General features: G+C 53.4%; 1 protein-coding gene across 4 annotated transcripts in view; it reads right to left on the bottom strand.

The window, feature by feature from the left end:
* The window catches only part of PIK3R6 (phosphoinositide-3-kinase regulatory subunit 6), a 36,952-nt gene extending 18,367 nt beyond the window's left edge, over window positions 1-18,585 (bottom strand). For 2 of the 4 annotated variants that reach the window (XM_074889283.1, XM_074889286.1), the window contains exons 1-4: window positions 18,102-18,585; window positions 4,786-4,918; window positions 1,432-1,515; window positions 236-327 (exon numbers count right to left, since the gene is read on the bottom strand). In XM_074889283.1, coding sequence (XP_074745384.1) covers window positions 236-327; window positions 1,432-1,515; window positions 4,786-4,798 — 189 coding nt within the window. In that variant the 5' untranslated portion in view covers window positions 4,799-4,918; window positions 18,102-18,585. Of the gene's footprint in view, window positions 1-235; window positions 328-1,431; window positions 1,516-4,531; window positions 4,563-4,785; window positions 4,919-12,715; window positions 12,779-18,101 lie in introns of those variants that run through there. The other 2 variants (XM_074889285.1, XM_074889287.1) reach the window with 2 other exon arrangements.
* Window positions 18,586-21,317: the final 2,732 nt, after the last annotated feature.

Here is a 21,317-nt window from a genome sequence, read left to right as displayed (position 1 = left end):
ACCCTGGTCCCTGAAGCCATCAGCTGGGGATGAGTTACAGCTCTGCCCTGGTGTCCCGCAGAGTTTTTCACTCTGCTATGAGCCACAGTCCCCAGACAGGCTCAAGGCCTCTAAAAACACTTGTTGGAAGTGGAGTTGAGTCCCCATCCCTCTGCTCCCCTGGGCCCCACAGCAGGACACATGCCACAGAGGGGCCAAGCCCAGCACTCGGGGGACATCTCTGCAGTGCACTCACCCTTTCCAGCTCCTTCACCAGGATCCTGACCAGGATGGAACTGTTACTGGGATTCTGGTCGATTTTTTTATGCAGGGTCCATCGCAGCATCCCTAAGAAGTGAAAGCCAAGAAAGAGGTCGGGTTGCCAAGCAGAGCTGGGGTGGATCAGGGGCAGCGTTTCATAGAGGAATCAGGAGACCTGAGCACTGTTGCTGCAGAGATCACCCGCTGGGATGCTGCATTGACATCACTACCAGAGCTAAACCAGGCTCCTCTGCCCTTGCTTCAGTCACTGACCTTCTGCAAGGGACAAGTACGCCACTGCCCTGATTCTGGGTGCAGCACTGATGTATCATATCTCTAATACTGGGAAGCGTTTGGCAAAAGGTCCTAGAGATCCTAGGACTGGGGGGGGCTGGAGAAGAGCAAGGCAGGGCAATGAAGTTTGTGTCCTGTTCCCTCTGTTGCCCTGTTTATGAGTGCCTGCTTTCACCACCTGCCCTGAGGAGTTTGGGTTCCTGCTGGTACAAGCACACAGCACCTGAACACTGGCTGCTGATAGCTCACACTCAGAGCAAGGACCACAAAGCAGCTCAGTCCTGCAGATGTCAAGGCTTATTCCAGACAAAATCAAATTTAATTAACTGTAAAATATTCCATGTGCTCCAGGTAAAATTAATTTTTCAAAATTAATTACATTTCCTAAAGCTGTAGCAGTTCAGTTGCTGGGTCAGCTAGAGTTTCATGCTCCAAAACTGTAACACGGGGATTTCAACTGACTCTCTAGTGAGGAGCTGAGCAGTGCGTGGTGAAGCGAAATCCCCACAGGGAGAGACAGGGAGGCTTGGACAGGGCTGTGTGGTGAGTCGGTGTCAGAGCTGGGAACAGCATCACAAACTCTGGCATTTGATGTTCCACCTCAATGCTGGACCCTCGGGGTGAGTGAAGGGTGTAAAGGATGTAACAGCCAGGGATGAAAGCTGCTGAGGATGGTGCATGGCAGACAGCAGGAGCTTGCCAGAGATTTAGCACCTCCGAGAGCAGGTTAGAAAGGGCAGAGCAGCATCAGGGAAGTGAGGTCACCCTGTGTCCCTGACCCTGGCACCGACAGAGAGGGGAGTGGTGGAGGGTATGGGGCCAAGCAATGCCCCAGCAAGGAAGCGTGGGGGCCAGCGGGCGCTGACCCCCAAGAGCCATGCTGGGGGTCCGCCTTACCTCGGTCGCACTGGCAGGCGGGGTGGTGCCCGTCCAGCTCTCGCAGCAGCGTGCGGACACGGCGCAGGATGTCTGACTCCACCTCTGCGGGGACAAAGAGGACGTGAGCAGCCAGGCCAGCACCCCTGGGAGACTGGCACCCAGGGACAACTCCAGGGGAGAAGACACTGGTTTGGGTGAGTTTGGGGACTGCATCCCTCAGGATGGCTCTCAGCAGGTTTCAAGCCTGGATGAGCCTCAATGGAAACAGGGCAGAGCTCTCCCCAGGGCCACTGGAGCTGGGAGCGAATGACCACCCCATGGAGCCACAGTGGAGAGCAAAGTGCTCCTGCAGGGACATGGTGGTAGAGAAGCCCTGCAGAGGACTGCTCATGCATGAGCTCTGCAGAGCCCCTCTCTCCCCTTGTTCAATAAAAACCCCATACATTAAATATAGAAACTAACAAAATTAAACCACAGCTTGGCACCATGAAAGAGCAGAAACATCTCTGCATCTTGGCACTGCATGGATTCGGCCTCAACCCCACACCCATTGCAAGGAGCACTCTTGCAACAAGGTCTGCTGTTCACACTGGCAGCTCACCCCACGGGGGAAACCCAGGCAGAGCCACCAGCCTGGCATGTCACCTCCTGCCTTCCACCTGTGACCCCTTGCAGCCTCTCTCTGATGTGCAACCACCCAGCCATGGGATCCGAGCAACTTCTGCTCCCCAGGCAGGGGTCTGAGGTCAGTGCTTCTGTGTGGTAACCACTACACGTGCCTTGTACATGTCAAAACCAAACTGCGTCCTGCTGTCAGCCAAAAGTAAGCCCATTGACCTCAGACACAGTTTGAGGTATGACTCGTACGTGGAGCAAGGGCTCGTGATCATGAGTAAGCGTGCATGACAGCTGTCTGGCCATGTGCGCCGACACATTGCAGATGTAAAATAAAAGTCACCCCTGAAAGCACATGGGGTATCGGCTGGGAAAGCTGCAAGGTCCCTTTGCTCCACCATGGCTTGTCTTTGTGTCCCTCCTTACTCTTTCCCTATCAGCAAAATGATTATTGTCACTTTGTAATAAAAAAAAGCATTATATAAAGTTGGGTATTATTAGGTGATGTTCTCCTTCAGTAGGAAGTTGCAGGCTGGAATAGCCAGAACATGGCCTGATCCAGGGGAGGATATTTGTGGTAACTGTATCTCAGGGCCCTTTCCTGGGGCAGGTTCCTGCCTCCATGTTCACTGGTGGGGTCCAGACCATTGCCAGCAGTGGCTGAGCAGGTCTTGCCTGCATGGCAAGGATGCAAGCAAGGAGCAATTTATCCAGGTCCTAAGGGAGCTCCAGACACATACTGCCTGGTCTGAGTTGTCTCATCCACGTAGGATTGCCTTTTGGGATTGATGTCATTACTACCACATTTCCTGCCCAGTTTTGCTCCTGAATTTTCTCATTCCCTCCACACCCTCTTCTGCCACAGTTCCATCTTCCCTAACTTCAGAGAGGTGGCAGGAGGGCAGTGAGGGCACTCACCTTTACCTACAAGAAACAGAGGAGGCAGCCAGGGTGACACTATTTAAGAGATGGGCTCAAGGACCACAGTCTCCAAACCTCCTTCCTTGGCTCTGGAAGGAGATAAAGCCAGCAGGGCTGGGTCTGGTTGGTGGAGAAGGTGGTGCTTTGGGCTTCACAAGGAATGGTGACCGGGGGAGGTGGCTTGGGAGCTGGCCTCTTGGGAGCTAAGGGAAGGGAAGGGAAACAGGAAAATACTGGGGGGATTTTACAGCTCAGTGGAGTGTCAGACCAACAGGGGCATCTCTCCTGTGGGCAGAGGACCATCAAGACATGCTCATGCAGGAGATGGGGCAGCTTTGAGTATCTGGTCCCTCATCCCATGCACCATCTCAGGATAGGTTTGAAGCAAAAAACAGAGATGATTTTTTGCTCTTCTACTGCATCTTTTAGTGGTGGCCCAGGGTCATCATACAGGGGAGTAGACATGGCACCCCACAGTTGCCACTGTTCCCACTGGTGAAGCACATCAGAGAGCAGGAGTACTTTGCTCCTCACAGCATCCTTGCTGCCTCCTCGTCATCAGCTCGCAGGGCAGGCAGTGTGACCAGGCACATGACAAGCCACTTGTGCCCTCTCCAAGCCCAAGACTGCAGTGCCATGGTCCAATGAGATGGTGACCAGGGCACAGGGGCAACAGACACAAACTCTGCATAAAAGAAACTGGGAAATGCAAAATTTAAAGTATTGGGGATAGCCTATTCCTGAGTACACCCCAATAACCAAAATAGTTCTCCTATTTACTGACCTTTGAATGGAGGATTCATTCAATTCAGGCTTCTCTTGCAGAGGAGTACTTACTGCTGTGGCTTGAGTCGAAGCTGTGTTAGAAAACACAGCCACACACTTGGGTTCACAGTTATTCACATGGGCTGGCGAAGCTGTGCTGTGTGTGTGTACACACGGGAAGCCCCATCTCTGCCAGCACAGTTCATGCCATTGTACCCACGCGGGAAGAAACTACAGTGCAAAAATGTCGTTTGAAACAGGATTTTTCTCATTTTGGAAGTGTCATTTGGGGAAATGTCTTGGAAATTTGTATTTTCTCTCCTTTTCATTTTCTCTCCAGTGATTTTGTAAGCGCCTCAATTTCACTATTATGTTCATTGGTTTTCAGTAGGGAATTACGCAATAATGGACTATTGGAAATTTCCTATTCTTTTCATTTGTGTATGTTTTTAATTACTAGGGGAAGTTTTTCCTGAGCACTGATATAAATACTGTCCTCTTTTTCTAAATCAAAGCAACTACAGTCATGATACACTGAGGTTTCTTCATGGGGAGCAGAGCATCAAAGCATTCGTTCCAACACAAACAAGAGGCACTTTGATCTAAAAACAGTCTGAACCTACCAGCGACAAACAGTAGTGGCTTAGAAACGAAATAAAACATTTCAGTAGTGATATCCTGACCTCGGGGTGCCAGGAGACCATACCACCTTGTGAAACAGTGTGAAAATAAAACACACATGGGGAAAAAAATGGACACTAAAAATACAGTAAAACATAAAACTGCTTTAAAATTCAAATGTGAATGGTTACCAGACCTGGTGCTTTCGAAGTGCCCCTCTGCAGCAAATCTTTCGGCTGCCCCTCAGTTGCTTCGTGCCTCATTTCCCATCTATCCAGCATGGTCTGCCAACACCTTGCGAAGAGCAAGGTCTGCCCAGCAGCAACAAATCCTCCTTAGATAGACACATATTTTATCGGAGGGTAATCGAGGCAGAAGGCAGCGGATCCAGTGGGTTCATTCTGTTGGGATCCCCTGCCCCAGCACCCCGGGAGGCTCAGCATCACTCACCTGTGCTCTCCATGGCCGAGCTGAGGCTGCAGCACAGGGCAGGCACGGCGGCCGCAGGGCGTCTACAGTGATGGGGTGAGTGCGCAGCTGCTCCTCACTCCACACGGGCATGGCCTTGTGTCCTGTGTCTCCCCTGCAAGAAAAAGTAGGGCACACTTGGCTCAGGCTGGTGGTGGAGATCAGGATCAGCCTGAAACTTGGAGTGGAGTGCAAAGCCACCAGGACACTGTGGACAGGGTACCCTGGCATGGAGGATGTCCGGCAGGGAGGCAGAGCCCTAAGGGTGAGCACAGCATGTCTGAGGGGCTGTGTTTTGCTGGAGAAAGCTTCAGCTCAAAGCTGAACCCATCTGAACACTTGGCTCCCAAAACCTCCCACAGCAAGGAGCCCTGCAGGGATGAGCATCAGCATCACCGAGCAGGGCAGGATCAGGAACTTCATCCTCTCCAGGATTTAAGAAGAAATGTTCAGGTTAACTCAAACTGAGTTTGAAATGCAAAGTGCAACCAGAAGAAGAAAAAAAAAAGAGCCCAAATTTCCATGAGGTTTCTATGCTTGGTGTGCTGATCCGCTGCCATCCTGATCTAGCATTCCAGAGAAACAAACCCCAGGGAAAGCTCAGGAGCCGGCTACACTGCAGAGGGAAGCCAGCCTGGAGCCAGATGGCTTCCCTTGCCCTCAAGCATTGTTCTCTCCAAAGAAAGAGGAAAAAAAAAATAATCCTAAGAGTTGAAGAGGAAGGAAGGGACGTTTGCCTGTGACATGACTACAAGCAGGCCGGGGAGCCGGCATGGGGCAGGCACAGGGGAGCAGAGGAGACACCAGCATCTTCTATGCAAAATGCTCAGCTGTAGCCATCAGCCCCACGATTGGGTCCCTCCCGGCCCACGGCTCCAGCACCTCGTGGTCCTGCCTCCCCAGTGCCCATGGCGAGGCAGTGTCTCCCCCAGTGCGTTGCCCTCTCCCATCTTCCCATACACAGGACTGTGCTGCCTGTATTTACAGCCTGAGTGATCTGCAACACCACTTTCAGCATTTCTAGATTGAGGCTTTTCCAGCCTGCAGGTTTTGCCCTCTCTTCTTGCCTTTAGGGATGGAAAAAAACCAGTCCATAATTCTGAATTTTATGATTTCCCTGAAACACCCACATTTATGGCTGATAACAGGGAGCCCACCTCCAGTGTCCCCAAACCAGCACAGGCAGCAATAACACAGTCCTGTCAGTCCTCCATGTCCCTCCAAGCACAGTCAGGCCATCAGCCCACACTTGTGCTCATGTCTGCTCTATTTAGGATTTGCTCTATTTAATTTGTAGATTTAGGACTTAACTCTACCCAGGTAGATCCTAAATCTGTAAATATCTATCACCAAACCCAACAGCTCTGCAACTGCAGGGGAAGATGGTCAGACACGTGCGGGAATGCCCCTGCCACGCACCACTCACACCCCGAGAGCATCCTGCTCTTGGCGACTTTCAGAAGCTCATTAAAGGTTTCCTGCAGCACGCGAAGTTTTCAAAACCCACCCCAGACCCGTGTGGCCTTTATTTCTGGCCCTGAGGCTGGATAACAAGGCCTGGCACTGAGCCGGATTTCCACCGCCCGCTGAGCAGCAGCACCATGGGGGCAGCTCCCAGCCACGGTCAAAAGCGGAGAGGACAAGGGAGGTGAGGACAGGGGTCCTTCTGCAGGCCAGGGGCTTACTATAGCAAACCCTGCCTCTGCTTGCACAGCTGTCAGGCAGCTTGGTCTGGAGCCAGGAGTGGGGAGGAGATGTCAGCGCTCCTCCTGCTCAACTTGATGCCTGATACCAACCTCGGAATTGCATCTCTGCAGCATGTGGATACAGCTGTGACAATGGACGTGCCCTTTCCCCTGAGGTGACTGCCCTGGGGTGCACCAGGGGTGCATAGCAGGGCAGAGAGTGCCTACTAAAGTCAGCAAACCATTTCCCCCTCGACAACCCACACTGATGGCAGCAGTGCTGTCCACAGGTTGTTCCTGCCCTCCCCCTTGCACCCACGCTGCCACCCCTGGCCAGGCACCAGATGATTTCCCGGAGGTGCTCAGCACCCCTGGTGCAGAGCGGGGAGCAAGGGAAGGATGCTTTCATGCCCCAGCCCTGAGAGCCTGCAGCAAACATCAGATGTCTGTCTGCGGACTAACGGGGCTTTACTTCTACAGGCAGAAATGGGATGTGCCACCTGGTGTGCCAGGGCCTGGGCTAGAGAAGAACATCAATTACTCCTCCTAGTTTCAAAAATTACAGATCACCCCCTTGAGTCACTGGCTACAGAAGGGAAGTGAATGATTCTCCTAATCCCTTGCAGGCATAAGAACACCAAATACCATAGAGCAGCATTACACAGCCAGTGAGGGGGTTGGCCCTACGGTTCCCAAAATGACATTTCCTGCTGGGAAAAGTGCTCAGGTCCCCAATGCCGTGGGAGACCCACAGTGCCTGTGCCGAGCAGCAGAGCTGGGGCTGCACGCCGGGCTCCTCCAGCGCGCCGGCCCCGCGGCTCAGAGAAGCCGCCTGCCAAAGCGAAACACAGCCCGCTGCTAATTGTGTCGGTGGTTTTCCACATCCGCATCCTACCTGCCCGCGCGTGGGAGGGGAGCTGGTGACCAAACATGGAACCTACTTGACAGCACTTGGTTTCCGGGTTTAGAAAAGGACTCAAGAGAGCCAGAGTGACGTGAGCTCCTCCTGCCCAAGAAACCGGTTCTCAGTTCACCTGTCTGCCTAAAAAGTGCTGGATTTCCTCACTGTCAGCAAAGAGGAGTTGAGATTGAATACATAGTCCACCTGCCTGCTCTGAGTGCTTGGGTCTCCCAAGAAATACAACATAAAATGCCAAAAACTGATCCCCAACATATTCAGAGTCCAGTCACGCCGTCTGCAGGAGGACAGGTAAATGTCGTATGAGAAGAGGCATGAAAGGACATATATAGAAACAGCCCAGTGAGGAAGACTAGGGTCAGTCTGGTCCCTGCCAGGCACCAGCTGCTGGTTCTTGCTTGGCCTGGCCATAACCAGTACAGGGACCTAAATGAGCAGAAAATCACCCATTTTCACTGGGAACGCTTTCTGCCTGCTTTGCTGCCCAAGGATGAGGATACCAGGGCTACCAAAGTAGGAGGAAGGATGCAGGGCTGAGGACAGGAAGGGCTGGACAGCATCAGCCCCAGTTCGGAGCAGTTCAGACAGCAGGACCACATTTTCCCTCCCTGGCCACAACAGATGGGGTGCTGTCTGCCCTTCCCTCCTGAGCTTCATGAGGACTTTCCCAACAGCAGCTGGCCCTGCAATCACCCCGACACAAATCCAAACGCAGCAATATGGTGAGGAAGGCTTTGAAGGTGCAAGAGCCTGTGCTGTAATCAAGGACTAAATTCAGCCTTTGTGCAGAGCATTTCTAGACAGTTTCTTGCTTGTGGAGATGGAAGCTGCTCCCCAGCCGAGGTGCATGGGTAGAGTTTGAGTGACATTAACGAAGCCAGGCTGATTTATGCCAGATGATCTGACCTTGGCATTACTTTGGCTGAGCAGAAAGAGTCGGGGAGCAAAGACTCAACTGATGCACCCCTGGGAAGGAGACTGCCAGCCCCTGCCCTGGCAGTGACGCCGCTCTGGGCAGAGGCTGACCAAAAGGGATGAAGCCCATCACCTGACAGGAAGGATTCGTTGAACATGTCACTGCAGGGATGCAACAACCATCTGAAGCTCCAATGACACACTTAGAGCTGCTGATTTGGGTGAAAAAGCATTTTAGCAGAGGGTGTATGGAACTTCAGGCACACGCCATGGAGCTTCCTGTGCTGGTGTCAGAGCAGTGGGAGATGTCACCTGCTGGCACCCAGAAACCTGGGGTGTAGCAGGATCCCTATCACCACACCAGGCTGTTTCTTGGCCTGCTCTCAGCAGGATCAGTCCCCAACACCCACCCTGTGCGCCTCTGCCTGCCAGGCTGTTCCCAGGACGCAGCACCCTTAAATCCTCTGGGAGACCAGATGCGACATGCTGGGATGTGATGCTGTGATGTTGGGACCACTCCTTCCCTGCAGAAGATGGAGAGGGATGTCCCTGCATCCTCTGCATGTACGGTCAAGTCCTTTCCTGCTGGCTCCTTTGCCATTGCCACCCCTCCTGGTCACAGACTGTGGGGCTAAAAACCCTGGTTACAGCCACCTTTGCACTTTGTGCCCATCAAGCTCTGACCCACATGTGATGTGAGCCAGCCGGGGGTCCCCGTGCCCATGCGTTGCACATGCTGCATGGGGATGGTAGGCACAGACATGCATCTGAGCTGTGCTGCAGCCCCCCCTTCCCATCCAGGGATCCAGGTGAGCCAGGTCCCCTCTCCCAGGTTTGCACTCATGCAGGGATGCTCAACCAAGGGGACTTCACCGAGTGTCTAGGACCAGACCCTCAACATTAACTGTGCCACATCCTCACATCCCAGCACAGCAGATGGGCTGCTGCTGCCAGCAAGTGTCAGTGCGGTCCCCAGAAGAAGGGGAGCACAAGACATCAGAGCCCCCCACTACAGACAGCCATTTCTGCCTGCCTCATCTCTCCTTAAATGACTGATCCCTGGTGAAAGTAGGGGGATATTGTCCCCATTTCTGGGCATGGACTCTGCGCTGGTCCTAGTGCCTGGTGAACTAACTCAGACCTGCAAGAGAGTCACAGGCTTTCACCTGGGAACCCCTACACTGCTCCCCCAAAGGCTTGGGATATCATACCATAATCACACCATATCACATCATATCATATCATATCATATCATATCATATCATATCATATCATATCATATCATATCATACCCCCTACCACAGTCTTTCCCTGCACCATCTCTGCTGCAAGTGGGAGCAGAGGAACCATGCAAGGAAGGACCCTGTCCCAAACCTACTCAGATCTGGGCTGCACTCACCTTTCCTTGCGTCCTTCCAGCTTCCAGGATCACAGCTCCCTTCGGGGCACAGGACCGTCCCAGCAAGCACATTGCGAGGAGGAGGAAAGAGGAGGAGGCAGCAGATCAGACGCAGCCGAAGGGCACAGGCTCCTCGGCCGAGGTGCAGCAGATGGGAGCTAGACAGCGAAGCAGCAATCCCCACGGCATCTGCACCGGAGCCCACACTCAACGCCACTGAGCGCAGACAGGGCTTGCTTCTGCTCTGTGTGCATGTGTCTGAGCTCACCGGTGACCACAGGCTTTCTACCCAGAAACAGGAAGGGCCCACAGGCCCCAGCCAACACACATGACCATGGAGAGACGATAGATGAGTTGAGGGAAAATATGATGGTGCAGGGCATAAAAGCCCTGCATAAGTGCCAGCGAGAGGCAGAAGCCTCTCAGTTTCCTGATCCACACCTGTGAGGGCTTCTCTGCTTTCTGTCCCCCTCCTCCCTCCTTGGATCTCTTCCCTTCCCTGCAGCAGACACGAGACACATTTCATCCCGTAACTGGTTATTTTGCTGTCTGCCAGCTCAGCAAGACCAGAGTCTTCTCTGCATTCATCCCACTTCTTTGCAGAGCTGCAAATCCCCACTTCCTCTCTGCAATTCTTAAAATACCCATGGCATCAGCTGTATTTTATTTCATTTTCAGGAAAAAATTAAAAGGAAGGGCAAGAAGAGAAGTCACATTCCTCCTTTCAGTTTTCAATAACTATAAGGTTTTTTGTGAAAAAAAATTAGTGACTTGAAAGCCACCTCTCCCAAGAGTTTGGGGTAGTTATGGGAACCATCTGGCTATATTCTTAAAAATGAAGAACTATACAGTGAAAGCAGAGCTCACCCTGGGAACTGGTGGATAAGACCATGGTTTAAAGGGCTTTGCAGCCTCACCCTCCTTTCCAAATTGCTAGGGTGCTGAACAGAGTGTGAGTAGGACCTGGCTGAGCATTGGGTGCTGAACACCCCATAAACCCAGCCTCAGTGCCCCTCCTTTGCAGGGCAGCAGTTAATGGGGACCAGAGGTGGGGAACAGTTTGCGATGGCTGCTGTCTTTTGGCCAAGCTAACACAAGATGATGTGCAGTCTCATGTGGAGATGAGGCCACTGGGACTGGGATCCTCCAGTTTACCTCCCTCCTCACCTCTCCATCCTCCCAATGCTCACCCTGTTGAACCACCTTCCTCCTGAGCAGGGGTTCCCCATTCTCATTATGCTCTGATCCAGGCCTGCACAAGGAAATAGTCACCTTCCTCCAGGGTTGTCCCCTCCCTGGTGCTTACAGCCAGGAAGGCATGGTGGGGAGACCACACTGATGTCCTCTCCTTTCTCTAAGGGCTGGTCATTAGCAGGACAGACACCAAAGACACTGTGATGAGATCGGTTTCAGCAGATCACACATTACCCTGTTTGCTCTTTGGATGTGTCTGGAGGCTCCCAGCTATGGGCACCACCAGGTTGTACAGACAAAAGGTCATTGGTCCCTGTAGGGTTATCAGTCCCTACTGCACGCAGAGACCAGGCTAGGCTGCATTGGCTGCTCTTGTCCTCCATGAAGGAGGACCCATGCTCAGTCAGCCCTTGCTGGTTCAGGCTCAGCACCATGCAGTCCCACGCCAGTGGTGGGCTCGCCTGGCCACCAGTGTCCATGCACCCCTGAGCCGCTGTAGCCTGAGCGGAGACACTCAGAGCAAAGCATCACACAGCCACAGCCTCACCACCGAGAGAGCCAGGGGATTTCAGAGGCACTGCCAACGCACTGCCAACAAACACCCAAGAGCCTCTACAAGTTGCAGGGAAATCCAGCCTGACCAGGACCAGAGCTGAGTCCCAGGAGGCCACCTGGGCCATGTCCCACCCCACAGCTGCCCAGGTCCTCCAGCCTGTTCCATTCTGCTGACCATTACAACAAAGCCCAGCCAGGCAAACTTCCCAGCGAGCACGTGTCACAGCAATGGGATTGCCTCCACAGCCTGGTGCACCTGCTGGAGGAACAGTCCAGCTCTGCAGGAAAGCACATCCCTGTCCCAAGAAAAGAATATTTCCCTCTTAGCTCCAATCCATGGCAGGAGTTGAAGCTCTGTCCTTTTAAGCCCTCAGTATGTGAGGGCGCTGGGGTGGGATTGAAATCCCATGGCAGAAGGATGGAGATGTGTCCATCACATAAGTCTTCTCAACCCTATCATACTTGGCAGAGAGAAGTGACACAGGCTGTCCCCTGGAGACATTCAACATGGGGATTCGCAGCCTCCCCAAAAGACCTGCTGCTCTGTTTCACAGATCATCAAAAGCTGGCAGAAATCACCAAAACCCAGAACCCCCAGACTAGGTGAAACACTAGGTGAGACACAGACTGAGCAATGCAAAAATATCCGAAGCCGTGAAAAAACCTAAACCCAAACCCTTTGGCAGTGGGAGCTGGGCTAGCAGCAAAGGGGTTGGCTCCCTAGGGAAGCCTGGTTGTGCTGTCCTGCCCTGGCTCTCTAATGCACCTGGCTTGGATCTCAAATCCCCTGTCTTGGGTCCCAAATGCAATATTGCTGTGCTGACCATGACCAGCCCTGGGGGATGTCCCCTCTCCCACCTCTCCACTTCACACAAGAACAGCAGTGACACAGCAGGGCAAACACAGCCCATTGTGCACACACGTTTGCTTTCTCCAAGTTATATTTAGTCCCACTCCAAAGCCAGCTTCTCCACGCCTTCTGCAGCCCTGTATTTAGTTACAAATTCACTACACGGGTACGTCTGAGGTTTCCTGTGGTTGTTTATCAGCTCAACTACAGACGCTCGCAAAGAAAAGCCCGTGTATTGCAGAGGAACGAAGCATAGAAAGCTGTTCCCCCAGCCGCACCCCTCCTCTCCCCTCTCCCTCATCCCACCACCAGTTACCGCCCCAATCCCAACTCTTCCCATTCCTGCAGCAGACACCCTGGCTTGCTCCCGGTGCAAGGAATGATTATACAAATACCATCAGCAGTGGTGAGCGAGCTGTTCAGCGCTGGAGCGTCCTGAAGGGAGAAGTGGCAAGTGCTCAGCCGTAGGGGAGACATATGAGCACATCTACTTGCAGCGTTTCGTCATGAGATGACAGATGTCCTGGAGCAGACCAGAATTTGCCACCCCCTCACACTGCCCTCCCCCTTCTCCCTGCAGTTGCCTTTAAGCGAGATCGGTTATGAAAGTAGCACATCAGAGGCTTCGTCTAACGTTACAAAGCTCTGGGGCGGCTGCCCAGCCCGTGTTTCCTTTTAGCTCTGGCGAGAGCGGCTGGAGCACAAGCATCAAGATGTGAGCCAAAGGGGAATTTCTTCACTGCGTGAGTTGAAGGGCTGTTTCCCCCAAGCCAACCTGAGGATCTGACATTGCATCCTCTGGGCTGCTCAAAACTGCAGCCGACAGCTCCCAAAACACTGTGCCAGTGCTCCCCTGGACCCAGCATCATTGCTTACACCAGGACAAACTGATGCTGCAGCAAAACCATCCAGTGGACTCCATCAGAGGCAGGTTTGACATCCTGTTTGCACCCTCCTCTTAAACCATGTCCATCTGATGGTGGAGCAGCTGCTATTTTTGGCCCTGATCCTGACCTCCAGCCCAGCTGCACAGCTCAGGTAGGAAAGGGGGAAAAAATGCAGCTTTCCAGCCTCCAGCCCTCTTTACTGTCCAGGCAACAGCAGCTCCAGGCTCCCCTGAGGACCTGAACCATAAACACCGAGGGCAGGGTCTGTCTCTATCTCACCTTCCATCAGCTGCCCCAGAGCGAGGTGTCTCAGTTAAAATGAAAACTAAGCAAACTTTCATTATGAAACTCAAAAACCACATAAAGATCACCTGCCTCATTTCTGGCCCTGTTCAGACAGGTTGCTGTGGCAGAGTAGACCTGCAGAAGAGGTGGGGGGACCACGCGTGCTGTGGACCAGTCTGGAGCCCCCCCTCTGGACTGATTTTCAGTTTCATCTCAAAACCTGGCAGGGCTTGTGGTTTCAGACAGTTCTGATATGAAACCAGATGCTCTCCCTCAGGCTCTCACTGCCAAGGAAATGCATCTCAAGCTCAGACTCTGCTTTCCAGCAACACTTTGCTGCACCGCTTCCCTGCTGGTTGCTCTGGCAAGGCACGTCCCTGCCAGGGGGCTCATGCCCATGGATGGAGAAGGCGAGAATGGCTCTTACAGCCCTTTCACTAATGAAACACCTTCGCAGCTCACACTGCAGTGGACGTTCATCTGCCATCAGGACTGAATGAGCCACGAAACCCTTTGCTAAAGCTGGCGTGGAAGTTGAGCAGCTTCCTGGACACTAACGAGTCTTTGGAGACTTCCTCATCAACGTCACATTTCATTCTTTCTAAGGAAAGAAACGAGTTTTCCGGAAGCATCAGCTTTTTAGATTTAGCATCTTTTTCCATTCCCAGAGTCAGCTTTGGAAAAAACAACCAGAGGGGAAAAGTAAGTGCATTTTAAAAACTGCTGCCAGGTTTGCTCACACAAACAGCCCAGACAAGTGCTGTCCACCTGAGGGGGAAGTAAAAGCGGGCAGAGCTCAGGCTTCCAACTGTGGCCATCCTGGGAGAGGCCAGGCAGGGAGCCGGCTGCTTCCATGAGGTGGAAGGGGCTGTGCTATGGCACAGCTGCTCCCTGCCTCCATCCAGTTCCGTTCCCTCAGCAATACCTCCTTTGTACAGTACCTTCACCAGCAGTCACTGGTGGTACAGCCCCTTCGCTATACAGACATGCTCTGTGTCACTCGCTGGGAGAAAGCAGTTTTGTGTTGACAGCAAATCCTGTACCCCTCACAGAGAAATTCAGGGTTTAAACCACAGTGGAGCTGCAGTGAGCTGTGCTCAGGCTGGAGCTCATGACCGCAGCTGAGCTGGTGCCCTGATGTCGCGTTGCTGTTCTTGCAACTGGTGCCCACCTGCCTCACCTGACCACAGCCACGATCTGGAGACCAAACCGTAAGGGACCACCACGGGTGTACCTGTATCCAGAAGCCTCAGTGGTGAATCCAACGTTGTTAAGAACTCAGGTCTTTTCTCCCTGGGCAATGCAAGGGTGTCTCAGTGCCCGGCTCTGCGCAGGGACACAGCAGAGGAGCTTTCACCCAGCCTCTGCTGGAAGCTGCACTCAGGTGGCCACCTCTGCCTGACAGCAGAGGGGAGGTCGCTGGGGCACAGGGAGGGCACAGAGCAGTTGCCCATGGGCTTGGGGGGTCACAGGAGGAGGGTGAACAGAACCCGAGAGACCCCAGCGTGCTGTGCATGGCACCTTCCCTGCTGTCAGGAGGTGACCAGGCTAGTGGTGTGCTCTTGGCGTTGCTCTGGCAGCAGGGAACGAACGATGTGTCAGCTGCTGACAGGGCTAACACGGAGCACAAAGAGCAGCAGATTAGCAGGGAAGGGGTGAGTATATAATGTTGTATCAGGAGGACAAGGTCAATAATGAAATTGAATTACATGGTATGGGCAACAACAGAAACCACTGCTTTCAGTAGGACCATGAACACCCCCAGTAATGCCAGTCTGAAGAATCACACTTGAGACTCACAAGCAAAACCCATCCCAGCACAGATCACTCACAACAGCAGCTCCCTTGGAGAGCTCCTGCCCAAACCACATTTGATGGACCGTGCTGTCTTCAAGGCATATCGCACCTCAAAATAGAAAGACGTGACTCAGCCAACTCGGTGTCTGCCTTCAGAGCAGCCATTAACACCAGCTAAGCTCACAAAAGCAAGAAAGCAACAGGGAAAGCAAATCCTGAGAGCCCCCATGTCTGGGTGGGAGATGGAGTCAGCATTTGGAAGGCTGGACACAACCAAACCAAGAGTACTTTTGGCTCAGCTCTTTCCCAAATGCTTGGAGCAGAGGAACTCTCATTTCTTGTGAACACCAGAGTTCCCCTCTGTCAAACCCCCACCGAGGCTGGGCAGATGCTGGGGAGGGGTGCTGCTGCTGCCCACATCCCAACAGCCGGCTGCAAACCCATATGAAGGTGATTGATAAAAGGTCATTATGCCACAACAGCAGCAGTGCCCACCCCACATATCATGAGGCGGTGGGAGGGGGGAATTCAGGTTATCCCAGTGAGAGGGCACACAGGGTAAATGCCAAAGGGGCCACAGGCAGGTTTTACATCAAGGTCCTTGTCACCAGTGGAGTGAGACCATGTCCAACACAAGCAGCCCTGCTCTGAGATATGTTCACAGGACTCCCAGAGGGAAACCAGCTGAACACAGGAAATGGAAGCTGCTCCAATGAGGATGTGCAAGTTGGTGCCTGGTGATGAGGAACAGTGGCCAGTGGCCTCCCCCACAGCCTTTCCAAAAAGTAGAGATCGTTTTATTTTTGTAGCAAAAAAAGAAAGCAATGTTTCTGTCACACAACCACCTGAACATGTTGTCCCATAAAGCCCAGGAAACCAGTAAAACCATTGCTAGCTGCCCTGTGCCATCTCACCCAGTGCCAAGAAGTCTCCTCTGTCTGATCTGGGGCCATCCAGCCAGGACTATGGGCTATTCCAGAATGATGGACAGGCAACAGACAGTGAAGTCTCATAGCTCTCCCTCTTTAGGAAACAGGGCTAAAAGAACCAAAATATATGGCAAGCTATTTTGGGGTAAAAACGTCATCACAGCTGATCTTCATAGCAACCCTCCAATACTTGAGCATCTCACGGCTGGCGGGGAGAGGCTGCAGGGCAGAGCCATGCGGAGGCCAGTGCCTCCTGCAAGCAGCAAGCCCAGGTCTTGCCAGAACACCTTGAGGCTTTGAGGACTCAAGTTAAATTAATGTTTGAGAGAAAGCTGTGCAGTTTAAACAGATTTCATGTGACAGAGCAGAGGCTGGCCATATATTTCACCGGATTGACCCATGTTTTGTTCCACTGCAGATGTAGGACATACCTTTAGATGTTCAGTGGGACCCTAGCTGTAAAAGCTGAATTAATGCCTCATGAATTTGGGCCTTCCACAGAGGAACTCAGAAACTGGTTGAGAAAGCCTTGGGAGCCACGTGCCCTCTCCATGACCAAAGTACCAAACACAAACACACCTAAAAGTCTGTGTAATACTCAGAGGTGATAAATCAATCCTTGAAGCCTGAAGGAATCTTTTTCTTTGTTCAGGCTTAGTCAAGAGACAGAAAGAAAAACTGCTGCTAAGTTGCACAGACACTCATGGAGGGCGACAGCATCCCAGTGGGGTGAGCGGGCATGGTGCGATGGCTTAGGCTGGGTGCCTCTGATACAGCCAGAGGATGCTGCCAGAGGAAAATACTCAGCAGGGCACAGTGGGGAAGAGGAGTCAAACCTGCCTGTTGCACAGAGTTGGCTCACCTACATTTTTTTGAAGCTCAGGCCCCAAGCACTCCCATTTTTGTTTCTTTTCTGGATGGGGCTGCTGCACTCTCCTCGTTACCGCCATCGCTGGTTATTGCCATGTCACTGCTGCAGCGCTCAGAGCCCCCAAGGGACAGATGAGGCCCCAGGCCAAGGGGAGGGGAAGCCAGGCAGCCACACCACTGCACAAACAGCCAGTGCCAGAGCGTGCACCACCCCGGTCACCCCAGGCTGCAGCAAAATCCAGGGGCTGGACGCACGAGCACTGCCTGCCTGAGGGGGCTTGGAGCCGGCAGTGGGGAGCCCCAGCGACGCGGGGACGAGAGCAGGAGATGGCCGGGAGAGGCTCTGGGCAGGTGACTCTGTTCCTTGCAACTGTGTTGTTTCACACAGTGCAAAATGAATAAGCATGAGCTAGTGCTGAAACAGCCCCAAGTTAGTGATGTAACTCACTCACCCCATCTGGGCTGAGCAGCAGGCAGTGGCTGGCTGCAGGGTGTGCATGGGGGATGTGTGCAGGGAGCGTTTGGGGGCCTTGAACGACTGCCAAAGCAGTAACAACGTTAAAACTACCCACGCCTTCTCCAGGGGCACAGGCAAAGTCCCCACGCTCCTCCCTGGGACGGGCTCCAAGCAAACTCTGTGTTTCCCACCAGGATCCCCCTTGCTGGTGGGGTGCAACCGGGGAAGCTCGCACAAATATTCCCTTCCTGCAGAGAAGCAGCACATTCCTCCTCTCCAGCACCATCAGTGCCCCCTCTCCTAATTCACCCTGAGAAAGGAAATCAAACTGATCCCGTTCAACGGCTTTCCCGGGTCTTCCATCCACAGGGATCCAGCACTCACACACACACCTCCAACCTCTAAGACATAAAGCACTCCCCAGTAAAAGCACAGCACTGGGGACCAGCAGAGCAGTAGGTCTCCCTCAAAGGAGCAGAGAGGTGACAGGACAGAGCATGAGCACTGCATTTCCCCACTCACAGACCCAGGAGCAACGCTCCCTCCAGGACTCTACCTGCTTCTTCAGGGCAGGCACTGGGGAGCCCGGCGAGTCACACGTGCACCTGAGGTCCCGTCCAGCATGGAGGGGCCGAGCGGGGTCCAAGAGGAGTCATCGCAGGGTCTGCTCTGCCCGGTGAGGAGGTCGGTGGGTGTCAGGAGAGCACCGGGGCGGCTGCTGGGCTCTGCAGCACACTTCAAAGTCTGCAAAGCAAAAAGGGAAGCGCTGGAGTTATTTCAAGACAACTTCCTCTTTCACAGAGAAGTCCCTCAAAGAGAAAGCCGTCCCTGCACGGGTCGCGCTCGCCTGGCGCTCTCCGAAAGTGCAGGAGCAGGCAAAAGAGGGCTCAGCTCTGCCCTGCCTCTAATCCCCCGAAACCAGCCATGCAGGTCAGGCTTCTCTGGAATGAGCCTGTCCCGGGGCAGAGGCGGTGAGGCCTGGCGCTGGCACAGGCTCCGCCACGCTACCAACCACCCCACGCAGGGGCAACTCCTCTGCTTCTGCCGCCTCCCAGCCAAGGCACAGAGTGCCTGAGGCTGCACACCCAGCACCTCGAAATAAACAGTGTTGCTATGAGAGACAAGGAGGAGTCTGTCCAAGAAAACACTTTTCCAGCTCTCCGTTCCAAGCGCGGCATTTTGTGCCTCTGCCAGCGCCTCCCGCCCGGAGCATCTCACGCACATCTGCTTTTGCTCAATGCCAGCGCTGCCCCTGCAGCTGCGCAGGGCAGCCCCTGCCTGCTTGCTGCCAGCACGGGGACGCAGCCTGGGCAGGGGATGCCCGGCCCCTTCTGGAACGCGTTCATGGAGAAATTTGCCATTGTGTTGACAGAGGTATTGGCTGCATGATGATCGGAGCAGGTCTGGCTGTGCTCAGCTGGGCATCACGTTGTCATCACTCGTGACTCAGTGTCAGGAGTGCAGCTTGTGGGATGAGCCCAAATGGGGCCCCAGGTGAGGCTGCTCAGGGCTTCTGAGGTGTATCTGTGCCCTGACACTCAGGGCTGAGACCCATTTGCACGTTGGCATAAGCCCAGGCTGGCACAGGGGAGGGATGGGTGAACCTGTCAGAGCCAGCCCAAATGAGGAAATAAATGTTCATCCCTATGGGATGTGGGTACAGGGCTGGGGTGAACCCACCAGCTCTGTCAGCTCAGCCTGTTGATGGAACTTGTGTGCATGCCCCACGCTTCACTGTGCAAAGCACTCAGAGAGCTCCACAGCATTGGCCGACTCCTCCAGCTGGGGACTGCCACAACCAGTGTCACCCCCACCTATGGCCAGGGCCCTGCTAGATCAGCTTAGCACCCCAAGTGTTACCTAGAGCAGCACTTGAGGCTTTATTGGAGTAAGTGGGTTGGGGGGAGAAAACTCAGAGGAACCGTGAGAACTGCAGTTGATACTGTATCACTTCCCATGTCCTTTTACATGAGAAAAAGCATTAGGTATAGTTACATACCTGGGCCCCAGATTTAAAAATAACCTACTTCCTTCCTGACTGGGAGAGAAAGGCAGGAGGAGACAGTTTAACTGGCTGTCAGCGCTACTCACATTCAATTCCCAGTCGTTGCACTGGTGCCAAGTTGCTGCGCTGAGCAGCATCCCCTTCCCCGAGCAGGCTCACCGCTCTGTGCAGCTGAGCAGCCGTCCTGCGGGCAGGAAGGCCCCGGGGAAACAGCAGCAGCACACAACAGCAGATGATAACATCCTCGTTTCCCCTGTCTTGTTTTCATTCACATTCACTCCCATTCATGAAGGACAGGCTCACATGTCCTGGCCCTGATACAGAATCACTGCAGAGCGCGGCAGCTCCGGTGGCCCCCAGACCAGCCCTGTGGACAGCACGGTTGTGGCGTATATATGGATCCTGTTTGTGAAAGCTTTGTCCCTGCTGACATCAGAATTAGCTTCTTCAACATGCCCAGGCTAAGGTTTTGGGCAGCACTGTTCAATAGCTTATTGTCCTGTGCCTGTCCATCAGTCCTGATGCCACGTCGTGTCTGTCGTTCCTCAGCAGGAGTTACCCAGCGTGCAGGAGCTCCTGCCATGGGCAGGAACCCCCACACAGCTACTGTTTCCCGTGCAAATGCCAGAGGAAAGTGGGCTGTGAAGACAATGCACTGGCACGAGTCAGGGTATGAGCCCCAGGCACAGGAGGGGCAAAGCGTGGCACTGGCTACATGCCACCCCTTTATCAGATGTGCTCTTGCTTTGGTGATGCTTCACAAGCATCTTTCAAGGCCAGGATCTCCCACATGCTGCTGGGTATTTTCACTCCTCACTTCTCAGCTGGCCGCTGCAGGTCCCAAACCTTCACACTCCCCCTTATTTTCGCTAGAATTGGGGTCTCTCCCACGGCACAGCTACAGGAGGATACCAGTGAGTTTCCTCAGCCGGTTCCTGTAGCGCACACCCAGCACTCCTCTCATCACCATCATCTTTGGGATCCCAAGCCAAAATTCATTTAGCTAAAGGGCCATTCTGGGGACTTTCCCCTCCTCCCAGTTCTGTACATGCCATCTCTTGTCATAGTGGCAGCTGGATTTCACTGTCAGCCCTCCTCCGTGTGTAGGGTCATACTCTCTTGTGGTAACATGTGTAACGGGGAGGAAGGGGTTGCTTCTCCATGTTTTCTGTAATGAGCTTCTATTTAGCAGCTGCTGTCATTAGACTCTGCAACACGTCCGACTGCCACACCGAGAACAGGATGGGGAACTATCAAATCACTCCAGATAACATCACACCTCTACCAACCTATGAAGGCAACAGCAAGAGGAAAAGCTAGGTATGACCCTGTTCAAACAAAGGCTTCAGTCAGAAGATGAGGGTAAAAAAAAGGAAAGAACCAAAATTAAGTAGAGAGAGAACCCCTTGTGCGACAAACAACACGGACCAGGTACAAAACAGCTCTTTGTCCCTGCAAACGCTGTCCTCTGTGATTTGCAGGTGTTACAGGAGCACTGTAAAGGGCCATGCCTGTACCCTTCGGTGCATGAATGGGATACACAGCGGTTCTGAACTGGTCTGAATCTCTCGCACGCGGAAGAATCACAGAATCACAAAATCATCTAGGTTGGAAGGGACCTTGAGATCGTCTAGTCCAACTGTTAACCCAGCACTGACAGATCCCAACTACACCAGATCCCTCAGTGCTATGTCAACCCGACTCTTGAACACCTCCAGGGATGGGGACTCCACCACCTCCCTGGGCAGCCCATTCCAACGCCTGACT

This window comes from Strix uralensis, chromosome 19 (assembly GCF_047716275.1).
Source record: "Strix uralensis isolate ZFMK-TIS-50842 chromosome 19, bStrUra1, whole genome shotgun sequence".
Lineage (NCBI taxonomy): Eukaryota > Metazoa > Chordata > Aves > Strigiformes > Strigidae > Strix > Strix uralensis.
This window is presented reverse-complemented; position numbering and strand designations above follow the sequence as displayed.